Source organism: Hemiscyllium ocellatum, chromosome 12 (genome assembly GCF_020745735.1).
Source record: "Hemiscyllium ocellatum isolate sHemOce1 chromosome 12, sHemOce1.pat.X.cur, whole genome shotgun sequence".
Lineage (NCBI taxonomy): Eukaryota > Metazoa > Chordata > Chondrichthyes > Orectolobiformes > Hemiscylliidae > Hemiscyllium > Hemiscyllium ocellatum.
In genome coordinates, this window is record NC_083412.1 from 70,191,181 (window position 1) to 70,204,288 (window position 13,108).

The 13,108-nt window shown below is 39.8% G+C and overlaps 1 protein-coding gene across 1 annotated transcript in view; it reads right to left on the reverse strand.

Annotated features, from left to right (window-relative positions):
* Positions 1-13,108, reverse strand: part of LOC132820820 (NXPE family member 3-like) — a 44,248-nt gene that overhangs the window by 6,661 nt on the left and 24,479 nt on the right. The window contains exons 4-6 of the mRNA XM_060833152.1: positions 7,982-8,769; positions 5,604-5,677; positions 5,267-5,476 (exon numbers count right to left, since the gene is read on the reverse strand). Of these exons, the coding sequence (XP_060689135.1) occupies positions 5,267-5,476; positions 5,604-5,677; positions 7,982-8,769 (1,072 nt within the window). The remainder of the gene's footprint in view (positions 1-5,266; positions 5,477-5,603; positions 5,678-7,981; positions 8,770-13,108) is intronic.

Below are 13,108 nucleotides of genomic sequence, written 5' to 3' on the forward strand. Positions count from 1 at the left end.
GAGAACACACCCAAGTCTCTCAGCCTTTCCTCATAAGAACTTCCCTCCAGACCAGGCAACATCCTGGTAAATTTCCTCTACACCTTTTCCAATGCTTCCACATCCTCCCAGAAATATGGTGACCAGAACTGTACACAATATTCTAAGTGTGGCCGCACTAAAGTTTGTATAGTTGTGGCACGATATTGCTGAACTCAATTCTTCTACCAATGAAACCTAACACACCGATAAACTTGGGTGGCAATTTTCACGGATCTATGTAAATGGATTCCAAGATCCCTCTGGACATCTACACAAGCAAGAATCTTTCCATTGACCCAGTAGTCTGCCTTCCTGTTAGACTTCCCAAAGTGCATAACCTCATATTTAGCTGCATTGAACTCCATTTGCCACCTCTAGCCCAATTCGGCAGTTTATCCAAGTCCCCTGAAACCTGTAACATTCTTCCAAACTGTCCACTACTCCACTGATTTTAATGTCACTTGCAAATTTACAAATGCATCCACCTATGCCTGCATCTAAGTCATTTATAAAAATGGCAAACAGCAATTGTCTCAAAACAGATCCTTGTGGCACACCACTCGTAACCAGACTCCAGGTTGAATATTCTCCATCAACCCCACACTGCCTTCTTTCAGAAAGCCAGTTTCTAATCCAAACTGCTAAATCACCCTCAATCCCATGCCTCTGCATTTTCTCCAACAGCCTACCTGTAGAACCTTAAAGGCTTTACTGAAGTCCATGTATACCATGTCAACTAGCCTACACTCATTTACATGCTTGGTCACCTTCTCAAAAAACTCGGTGAGGTTTGTGAGACACACTGCCTTTGATGAAACCATGTTGATTATCTGAAATCAAATTGTTGCTTGCTAGAAGATTATAAATCTTATTTCTTATAATCCTTTCCTACAACAGAAGTAAGGCTCACTGGTCTATAATTACCTGAGTCATCTCTACTGCCCTTCTTGAACAAGGGCACAACATTTGCAATCTTTCAGTCCTCTGGTACCTAAACCTATAGACAATGACGACTCAAATATCAAAGCCAAAGGCTCTGCTATTCCCTCCCAAGCTTCCCAGAGAATTCTCGAACAAATCCCATTCAGCCCAGGGGACTTGCCAACTTTCACTCCTTCGAAAATTGATAACACCTGTTCGTAACTAGCCTCGATCCTTTCTAGTCTAATATCTTGTACCTCATTCTTCTCCTCTACAATATTCTCCTTTTCCTGAGTGAAAGCCGATGAGAAATGTTCGTTTAGCACTTCTCAGATCTCCACAGAGTCCATACTCAACTTCCCACATCTGTCTTTGACTGGCCCTATTATTCTATTTGCTAAAGACTACTAGTGTCCTCTCTTTGCTCTTCTTAACTCTCTCTTTAAATCCTTCCTAGCTGATCTGTAACTCTCCATCGCCTCATGAACTATCTTGCCTCATCAACACATAAGTCTCCTTCTTCTGCTTGACAAGAGGAGATGCAATTTCTTACCTGATCACTTTCTCCCTGCCTGACAGGGACATACCTATCAAGGACACACAATATCTGTTCCTTAAACCAGCTCCACATTTCCATTGTCTGCATCCCCTGTATTTTGCTACCCCATTCTATGTGTCCTAACTTTTGCCTAATCATATTATATTTGTCCTTGCCCCATCAATAACTCTTGACCTGTGGCACGTAGCTACCCTTTCCATCGCTAAACTCAACGTAACTGAATTATGGTCACTCACACCAAAGTGCTCACCTATAACTAAATCAAACACCTGGCCTGGTTCATTACCAAGTACCAGATCCAGTGTGGCCTCCCATCTTGTTGGCCCTTAGACATACTGTGTCAGGAAACCCTCCTGTACACATTGGACAAAAACTGATCCATCCAACATACGAGAGCTATAACATTTCCAATCAATGTTGGGGAAGTTAAAGTTTCACTCCTACCCAGAATAATTTTGCCAATCCTCTCTTCCACCTCCCTGGAACTCTGCCGAGGCCTATAAAAAAACTCCAAGCAGTGTGACCTCTCCTCTCCTTTTTGTAACCTCACCCCACACTACCTCAGTAGATGAGTCCTCATCAAAAGTTCTTTCAGCCACCATTATACTAACTTTGACTAATAAGGCCACACCTCCCCTCTTTTACCACCTTGCCTATTCTCAATGAAAGATCAAAACCCTGCAACCTGCAACATCCACTCCTGACCCTGCTCTATCCATGTCTCCGAAATGGCCACAACATCAAAGTCCCAAGTACCTATCTATGCTGCAAGCTCACCTACCTTATTTCAGAAACGTCGGATGTTGAAGTTGACACACTTCAAACCAGCTTGCTGTCTGCCAGCACATTCCTGTGACCATGAAATCCTGTCCCTGTCCTCCCTACTCTAGTCTATGATTAAACCTCATATATCCACCTTTGTTTCATACCCCTTAACATCTTTGAGATTGAAAAATATTTGCCAGCCAGTTTCAAACATAATTAGACTAGAATTGATTGCTGTTTGCAAAAAGTAGAGCTTCAAACTACACCCCCACTTTGCATGAAGGAAAGTCTCAAGTTCATTCTGAAAGGTCTGTGATTTTGAATGGACATGATAAGCTTCACCAGTAAGTATCTTATGCCTCTAACATAGAACTCAAACTGAAACTGCTATTTTTACATGGACAAAGTAGATGATTAAAATGTGTAATATTTGAAAGTAAATGCTGACAAATGTGTGTCAAGAATGGATCTAGTTCAATAGTTTACTAAGCTGTTTTCTGGAAAATAATGTAATAGCAGCGGATGGTGGAAAGTACAAAAAAAAATTAAGTTAGAACACTAGAAGCTTAGTGGCAGAGAGCAAGTGCAGAACGTCCAGGCATATATTGAAATCTCATCCAAATATGGGATGAAGTAGATATGCCAGCACAGGTTAAGTCCCTACCAAAGAAAACACAGTGTAGTCATTTCCCATGAGGGGGAAATTTAGGAAGAACATATTGTATTCAAAGTCTGTTCCTTCTACTGGAGTTCTTGAATGAGCTGTACAAGACTGACTGTGCGTATGGGGTACAGTTAGTGTTGAGACATGCTAAGACTTTCATAGATTTTAGAAAAACAGATCACCATTCCACAGAAGAATACACCATGGGCTTTAAATGGCCAATATGTTCTTTTTCAGGAATGATTCCCAGAATTGTTCAGAATACTCCAAGCTTTGATTCTTCAAGTCAGTGTTTTAGATACTTAAAACGTGCCTTCCTACCCTCTGATATCAAACTCTTCAGATATCCACTGAGTTACCCTATACAAAGTACCTTTGTTTTACCCATGTTTGAAATAAACACTTATCTACATTGAAAAACATTTATCAATTTTAACATTGCATGAGGTCTGGCTCCAACCTGGCAGAGACATTATATTGAACGTGGAGCTGATTATTTGCAGCATGTGTGAGGGGGGCAGTGGCATGACACCTTTTGCAGAATCCAGCATGATGTAATGTCTGGTGACTGTTGTCTCAGTTTCAATATCAATCACAAGCAAAAGTACCCAATGTTTCAATGCTGCTACTGAAGCTCAGGCCCAGAGTGTTGTCATGTAAATCCAAAACCTTCCACAAAACATACTCATTACATCCTTACTAGCACCCTTTTAGCAAGGCATGACATGTGTTGTGAAGGAATTATTCAGAAGCAAAGCACACTGTCACGTTTAGACCTTGGGTCTTCCATAGTAGTGACACAAACAACATAATAAAGCCCAGTTTCAGTGTCTGTGACTGACTGATAACAGTATGACACTCATTCTGAAACACTGCCAATACAAGCTGAAATTGTTAAAATGTACAGAATTAAGATCATCTCAGAGGGCCTCAGCTTGACTTTCACATTGAAAATGTATACTTTCTACATGTACTGATTTGTACTGAAGGATGTTTGGAAATATGCACACTCACAGTCTATAGCATTCACCTTTAACTAACAGATGATACTGGAGGAGTATTCCCTATCTTCACTCGAGTCGGACAGAAACAACAGTCTCAAAGTATGGAGACAGCTGGTATTTGCTGCCCAAGCCAGTACATGACCTACGGTTTCCCCATTCTGGGTCCACTGCTCAGACTTCCAACCTCAATCATGATGCACAATCCAGATCTTCTCCCTGCGAATATAGGCATGAAAACCAACAAAACATTCCAGGGAGACAAAACTGAAGATTAAGAGTTACCTATTTCTCTTTACCTTGCCACTGTGACCACTCCTCACTCCCCTAACTTTATGATTAATGAGGGTCCTGAGCACAGACCTTAACTTCATTGAGTCTATCAATATTCCTCTGGGTGAGTGAGTAATGGTGGGTGGGCTGGTGCTGGAAATTCTTAGCTTTGGTGACAAGTATTTTGTTTGGGTAAGTGTTATTGCAAGCACTTTCCCAGTTCCTGCCACTAGGGAAATCCTTGAAATCCTGAGGCAATAAAAAAAAGTCATAGATGGATCAAAACAGATCTCTAATGACTTTTCCTGCTCATTGCAACAGGGAAATGGCCATGCCCTTTGCTCAAAGGACAAAGGTATCAATCATCAGAACTTGTGTACAGAGAACATCTTCAAATAAAATTGCTGGGGAGGTGCCGATGTTAGACTGGTGTGGACAGGGTCAGAAGTCACATGACACCAGGTTATAGTCCAATGGATTTGTTTGAAATCGCAAGCTTTCAGAGCATGGATTCTTCGTCAGGTGGAGTGGAGGGATGGGAAGCACACAGGCACCATTGTATGACCCTTTGATCTCTCTGCCTCTAAATTCTGTGCCTGTGTGCTTCTCTTCACTCCACCTGACAAAGCAGCAGCGCTCCGAAAGCTTGTGATTTCAAATAAACCTGTTGGACTATAACCTGGAGTCATGTGACTTCTGACCTCAAATAAAATTGTTAATAAAATACTCAAAGATAGAAGATGTTATGTCTGCAATACATATTTTTAACCTTTTCGTACTGAGTGGATCAGAAAGGTATAACAGCAGACCAAAACAATTTCCCAAAAGGATTTTGATCTTTTTGATCAATTCACCTGCATTTTTATTGGATGGTGCGTCACTTTCGATATTTTTCCTAAATCCTGGAGGTATTTTCTAATTGCTTTCCTTATTCAGATGTATGCTTTAGCCAATTATGTATAAATGTCATGTACATTTAATCCGGTAGATAAATACAAGTAAGTAACAAGATTAAACAGGCAGACAACAAAAGACGAGCAGGCTGAGAGTAAGAAACCCAACCTGGAATGAATTCAGTCAAATATTCAAACCACTGACGAACAGTGGAATCTCCAAACAGAAAGACACTTTTTCCATGAAGACAGTCTGTAATTTTTGCAGGAGTGTCGAAGCGGTGAATATTGCAGGTTGTTGACATCCACTGGTCCTTATAATAAAAACCAGATGGTGACACCATGGGCTGTCCCTGGACACATTCTCCAAGAGGTGGAGCTGCAAATAACGAGAAAATAAAGACAGAAATCACAATACATGACACATTCAGCAATCAATACATTTTCAAAGTTTCAATTATGGCAAATCTTTAAATTTAACAATCGTGTGTTTAGATATATTTTACCTGCATGAGGTGAAGGCTCCACCATTACATAACCTGCAGAACTGGGTAATATAGGCCTCTTTATGTTTATTGCACTGAAAATGCAAAGATGTACCACATTAAACCAGTGCATCACGATAAAGACCGACATGTATAGGAGGCAACCCAAATTTATTTTTTAAAGTAAAAGCCTAAACCTACACACCAAGAAACAGTTAAATATATAAACCTTTAACTTGAATTTAAATTCATAGATTTTACAATTAGTTATCATTATAGACCAGAGGGGAGAGAGGAGTTTTGGATGATGCACCTCAAAGCAGGTTTCTCTAGACATTAATAGCAGGAAGATTTATTGCTCAACAGCCAGCCAGATTAACAGGAAACTGCCCTGCTTTGTAGGAAAACCAATAGCACAAAACCGTAGCAAAAAAAAAATCCGACAGCGGGTGGGGCTGGAGACATTGCAAAAGATGGATCACAAGATCAGGGTGGAGAAAGAGAATGAGTAATTAGGGAGAAAAAGTAGAGCTCACAGGGACGGGGCCAGGAATGAAATCAGCCGGGGGGAGCCATAACTTGGACATAGAAATAAGTGGATCAAATAATCCTGGGGAGAAAAAGTAGATTAGTTTATTGGGTAACTGGAAAAATATTCCTGCACCTCCAGGCACACAATCAGTAACATAAAAAGCACTAATCTTTTGGATTTGGCTCTTCTTGCTGCTTTTACCTGCTTGATTTCCATTCATGACTGCAGCATTAAATAGCTGGTTTTCAGCTGAAATTAAACCTGTGAGCTCTGTGTAGGTTGATAGTGTTGCTTTCTCATCAGAGATCTACAAGGCCTTTTTGAGCAATCACTACTCCTATGCAAGATTATTCATTGTATATTGATTTTTATTCTGCCTGATATTCAGTATTTCACCCAACAATACACCTAAACCTCATTATCCATAGGGAACTGGAGCACTGTCCTCCTGAGAATGACAAAACTCCAGATAATGCTGTAATGGGAGTTCATTACCTATCACAAAGGACCTAGAAGTACTGAGTGATCCAACAGGATCTGTCAAGGGAATAAAAAAAGAGAGTGATCAGATCTGGAACCTTCCTCACATGTTTCTATCAGTAGTGAACCTGCAGATAATGAGGACCAGGAGTCAAAGCCAAGACAAATTTGAAAGCATCCAGTACTTCAGTGCATCATAACTCTACTGTACAGCAACATTTCAAAATCCATTCAAAATCTACAATGCCATTGGTATTTCCTTTCAAGTGCCACACAATATACCTCAGGTGTCCTTAATCCCACCAAACTCTCAACTACATCTCACTTTCCATCTATCTGATCATTATCAAATGACTGTTTGCAAGGACAGGTTTATCTGAAGGGAATAGAATCAGATGTGGTGTACAGTGAATTTCTTTTGTTCTTTCCTGAAACTTGCGCAATGGATAATAAACTGCATTTGTCAGCATCTCGATAGAACCTAAAATGTTCCACTTTCTTATTGCGATCGACCAATCATCTTCACTATTTAACATGGTAAGAAAAATTACTAATTGAAGACAACTGACACTTTGTAATTGATGCATTATAAATTTAGCATCACCGCAACACAAAAATTATGCAATTATTTATATTTTAGAACTATCCAGGGTTTGCATGAGAGATGTGGTATATTTTGAATATTCCACAATTTTTAATACATTCTTCTTTCTCACTGATTTCCGTCAGCACTTTGGCTCTGCCAATTCAGCAATTGCAAAACCCCCAGAGGTTTAAAAGAGTGGTATATAAATTGTTGTTTAATTTTCCTTCCTTCATTGAAGTAATACGTGAATTGTCTGAAATAAGTGATGACACCAAATCAATACACCAAAAACAAACTTCAAAATTCTCATGACAATTTCCAAAGATTTGCCCCTCCTTACTTCTGTAGCACCCTTCAGCCTTCTGTTTCAGATAACCTGTGTCCAATTCTGCCCATTGCAAATTTTCTATTTTAAAAATTGCTTGAACACTGGCAACTGGATCTTCAGTAGCCTACGCCCCAAGTTCTGGAATTCCCTTCCTACACTTGTTTTGCACTTTCCATCTCCTTTAAGAGGCTCCTTAAGACCTTACACTTCAACTAAGCTTTTGATTAACTAGCCAATATTTCGTATGTGGCTTAGCCATATTTTATTAGAAAACTCCTGTGGAGTACGTTTTGCTATGTTAAAGTCACTATATAAACTCAAGTTTTGTTGCCATTAAATACTGTCCTGCTTTTAACTGACATCCCAAAGTTGGGGAGTTTGGTTCTATATCTCATGCTTTTCTAATGATCTGATTGAAAATGAGGTCTTTTTTTAAAAAAAAACTATAAATAAAAAAACATTAATTCAATTACCTTTGGAAATAATGGTCCTCTTCTCCAATTAAGAGATTTTTCTCATAACCTCCTTTAAAATGGTTGATTCGAGCAGAGCAGGGAAGCTTCTTTGGTTTGTAACAGAACCAGGGTTCCCCAGTCCTGGGATCAGTAAAGTTACAGAGTGGTTTAGATGGAGACAAATAAAGATTACAGACAGTGGTCTCTGAAGTACCCCGATATTTGAAGGTACTTTTAAAATACACTCTTTCTGGCCGCTCCTGACGTAGCCTTTTAAGTGCTTGGACCCCTTCACTGGGATGAACCAGTAAAACAGAGACTTCAACTTTCCCTGACCAAGATAAATTAAAATTGATATAATAAATTCCATTTTCATTGTCTACAACTGTTCCTGCTGAACCAGCCTTTAAAGCTGGTGTGTGGATCCGAGCTTGGAGATAGTCACCCCCATATCTCTTTGGGTGACCTTCAAAATCACTCATCTGCAGCATCACTTGTAGCTGATCTCCCACATAGAAAGTCTTCGCAGAATTTAAAATTACAAAGCGAACATGTGCTGGGTCACTGCTTTTCTCAAAGGGCACAGCAGAGTTGGGTGATTTAGGCCATTCGATCATTTTCATAAGGAATGTTCCCTCTGACCTTTCTTCAGAGGTGAAGCTGTGATTCTGGTAGCCATATTGCAATAATCTGTCTGTCCAATGGAGATTCCTTGGCTCGGTTTTCTGCCTCATAGCAGAATAAAATTTTGGAGTTGGATAACTCCTCCATTTAGAATCAGAGCCAGAAATTGAATATTTATCATACTATGAAAAAGGAAAAAATATGTACAATTAATATCTTTGACACACATTTTATCTCCAAACATTCTTTCAACAAATAAAGAACAGAAGTGTAGCTCAGATAACAGACTTCAAGATTTCTACACTACAGGCAGGGCTTATTTGGATAACACACATGGGTTTGGTAGCATCTGTGGAAAGAGAAATGCAGCTAACTTTTCCAGTCTGGTAGAAATGTCATATTGAGCTTGAAATCTTAACTCAGTTTCTCCCTCCAAAAATGCTGCCAAATAAATGTGCTTAGGTTCTCTAGCATTTTCTGGGTGTGTTTCAAATGTCCAGCATCTGCAGTATTTTTGGCTTTTATTCAGGGGTTTTCCAGGCCTCCTGCAATGCCGCCCAAAAAGCCACTGAGAATGCACCAGCTACCTCACAACAGGATATTTATTTATTTAAGGGCAAGAGATCCAGCCTGATCTAAGCTAACAGAGCTGGCAGCTTTTACTGTCCAACAGTAGCCTCTGCATTGAAAACTGCCAGGTTACCTACTTGGCATAGGTCTGTTAGCTCAGAGAATTAGGTGACTGCTGCACAGTTTAGAATAATGTCCAACAGCACAGCTTTAATTCCCATTCCAGCTGGAGTAGACTTATGGTCTGCCTCCTTGCCCTGTTCCTGAGGGAATGGCACCACTTCTGACGAAAACAAAACCACAAAACGAAAACAAACAAGCTCCTGAAGGATCACAATGGGATAGATATGGAGAGGATGTTTACTCTTACAGAAGAATCATGAACAAGGGGGTCATGCTTAAGAAATAGGGACTGCCCCTTTAGAATAGAGATAATTTTTTTAAAATCTGAGGGTATCAGGAGTCTTTGGAACTCTTTTTCTCAGAAAAGATGGTGGAAGCAGAATCTTTGAATACTTAAGTCAGAGGTAAATAGATTCTTGTTAATTGAAGGAGTGAAAGGGTAGCAGGGGTAGGCAGTAATGCAGATTTGAGGGCACAACCATGATTTAATTAAGTGGCAGAACATGCTGGGGGGCTTGAATGTCCAATCCCTGTTCCATGTCTTATGGAAAACAGTTTAGGAAGAAAAGTCAGCAGATAGTGAGCCAAGGGCCAGAGAACAATGAAAAGGAGTGGAATCTTCTTTGCATTTATAGAGCAGGATATGTGTGAACTGTGCTCAGGACATGAAGCACTTGCTTCAGTAAGTTGACGCACAGAGTTTCAAGAAAAGGTTTTATTTAAAAATCAGTCCCATTACCGTAAAACAATGTTGACCAGTTTCCGAGTACTGACTGTTAGGAACGGAGTGGAAATAAGTTAGTACACGATTGTTAGGTGGGCAGGTGAGTTCTTTAAATTGTTGAAAAGATACAAAAATGGAAGGGAGAGTACACTTAAGCAGCTACATTTTAACTTGGAAAGTGTCAAAAAGAGCTAGAGCTAAACAGAGGACAAAATGCAGCCATAGGGAGCAGAACTCAATCTAAGTTGGAAAATGTAACATCAGAATTAAAATAATATGACATTGGTTCAGCAGAAGGAACCATCTGGTGTGTAATTACACCTTACAATCTGCAGTTTACAATAACTCGTCTGCAAATTTAAAGTTAACACACGGCAGGGCAACTCAGCTGCACAGAACTTGCATCCATTTGCACAGGTAAACATTTGCACTTCCTCACGATTTAGACAACAATACATATAGGAAGTGTTACTAGTCACAAAAAATGGAGCTCAGAAAACAGTTTGAATCACTGATGTGTATGTGTATATATATCACATTTAGGAAAGCAGTCACCCTGCAGGTTAAGAGAATGCAGGCAGATCTGAAATAGGTAACCACCAGTCAATTTAGGGAGGCAAGTGCTAAAGCCCCCAGTAGGGTCTGTTCTGTTATAATGCAGTAGTTCCATTCTCATGCAATCCCACATTCTAAGAAAATTGCATACTAGCAGCACCATTTAAACTAATGAGGCTGGAATCATGTTATAACCAATACATGCTTTAAAAACTCACACCTTAGATACAGTGTCCCCAATTCGTCAATCAATTTTGCATTAACAAAATGCACGGTATAGCAGAACAACGCATACATCCGGTTCACTCACCGCTGTTCTGTTTTACTATATCTGAGGGTTATTCCTTGGCTGACTGTCTGCTGATTTTCATCCTAAGCAGCTTTCACTGACAGTTTTCTTTTTGACAGTGTTGGTTTGCCACTGCCTTCCACTTTCAGGAGTGGGGCAAGAAGGTAGATCCCAAGTCAACCTCAGTTCAAAGTGACATTATTTTGAACTATGTACCAATCATCTAGCCAATGGAGCTCCTTACAGAAGTACAGCCAAAACTAATCCACAGTGCAATGTGTGACCTAGCTGCACAGATAGGAAGGGAAGAAAGAATGGAAGGGCGTAGTGGTGAGAGATTCAGTAACTAGGAGAACTGACAGCAACTTTTGCAGTCGCAGATGTGATCAATGGTATGTTGCCTCCCTGATGCCAGCATCAAGGATGTCACTGTGTGGCTGCAGAACATTTGTTTTTTGAGAGAGGGCGAACTTCCAGAAGTCACGGTGTACATCGAGGACCTTTTCCATTCTTTCCAACGGAGTAGAACGTACGAGTTCAGTAGGACACGGAAAAGCAGGACTTCAAAGACAGTAATTTCTGAATTACATCAAATGCCACAAGCTAGTGAGCACACAAATAGGACTGAATAAATGAACACATAGCAAGAGTGATGATGCAGGAGAGACTGCTCTGGGTTTCTGAGGTATTGGAACTGGTTCTGAGGCAGCTGGGACCTGTAAGAGGAGGATAAGTTACACCTTGAGAACTAATACCTTCACGGCAACTACTGTTGGGGGAAGGCCTAAATTAACTCAGCAGTAGGATAGGAACCTGCCAGGGAAGTCAGATAAAAAGAGAAGCAAACTGATAATGATAGGAAAATTAGAAAGCAATATTGAAAGACAACGGAACAAAGACCAGTATCAAATAGGGTTGAAATCTATTAGAATGTTCAGGGCATTCTACATTTAGGAACAATAAACAAAAGGGAAAGAGAGGTGAAGGTACTATTAATAAAGGGGAGGTTCAGTACATTAGTGAAAAATGATTTTAGATTGGAAGATCAGGATGTAGAATCAGTTTGGGTAAAGCCAAGAGACATCAAGAGGCAACAAACATTGCTAAAAGTTGTTTATGTGTCACTAGTAATAACATAGGGCAACGTATAACACAGGAAATTAAGAGATGCCTGTTAAAAAGGTATTATGGTAATCATAGGGGCTATAGAGACTCAGTAAACTTAACCAGTACTACTGCAGTGAAAGTTAAATTCCTGGAATTTATACAAGATGTTTTCTAAAATGCTGCATTGAGAAGCCAATTCGAGATTGGTCTATTTTAGATCCAGTATTGTGAAATGAGAAAGAGATATTAATAGTCTTGTAGAACAGCCTTTATGTTAAATTTGAAAGAAGTGTAATTCAATACGAAACTAGGGTCTTAAAGCTGAATAAACAAATAACGAAAACATGAGGTGAAAACTGGATGTGGTAAATAGTGAATCTATCGATCTTTGAGTGTATGAGAGTAGACAGGCAATGGCTGATGTTTAAAGAATTAATACGTGCTTTAGAACGAAAATGCACTTCTTTGAGGCAGAAAAACCCAACAAGAACTACCATGGCTAACAAGAGGAGATAAGGATTATAATAGATCAAAGAAAAAGTCAACATGGCTTCATGAAAGGGAAATTATGTCTGACTAATCTTGGATTTTTGAGCAAATATCAACCAGAATAGACAGAAAGGAACCAGATGATGTGTTGTATGTGGACTGAAAATGTGTTGCTGGTCAAAGCACAGCAGGCCAGGCAGCATCTCAGGAATAGGGAATTCGACGTTTCGAGCATAAGCCCTTCATCAGGAATGGCATTCCTGATGAAGGGCTTATGCTCGAAACGTCGAATTCCCTATTCCTGAGATGCTGCCTGGCCTGCTGTGCTTTGACCAGCAACACATTTTCAGCTCTGATCTCCAGCATCTGCAGACCTCATTTTTTACTGTTGTATGTGGACTTCAAGAAAGCATTCAACAAGCTACCTCACAAACATTAAGTCATATGGTAACAGATCAGTGCTAGAGGTAGCATATGAGAATGGATACAAAATTAGCTAATGGACAGGAAGTAGCAAGTGAGGATATGGGGTTCTTTTTCAGACTATTGATCTGTGGCATGGAGTTATGCAGGGATAAATGCTGGGACCTCAACTGTTTAACATGTACATTAATGACCTAGAAAAAAAAGTAAATGTACAATTGTCAATAAAACAAAATTGGTA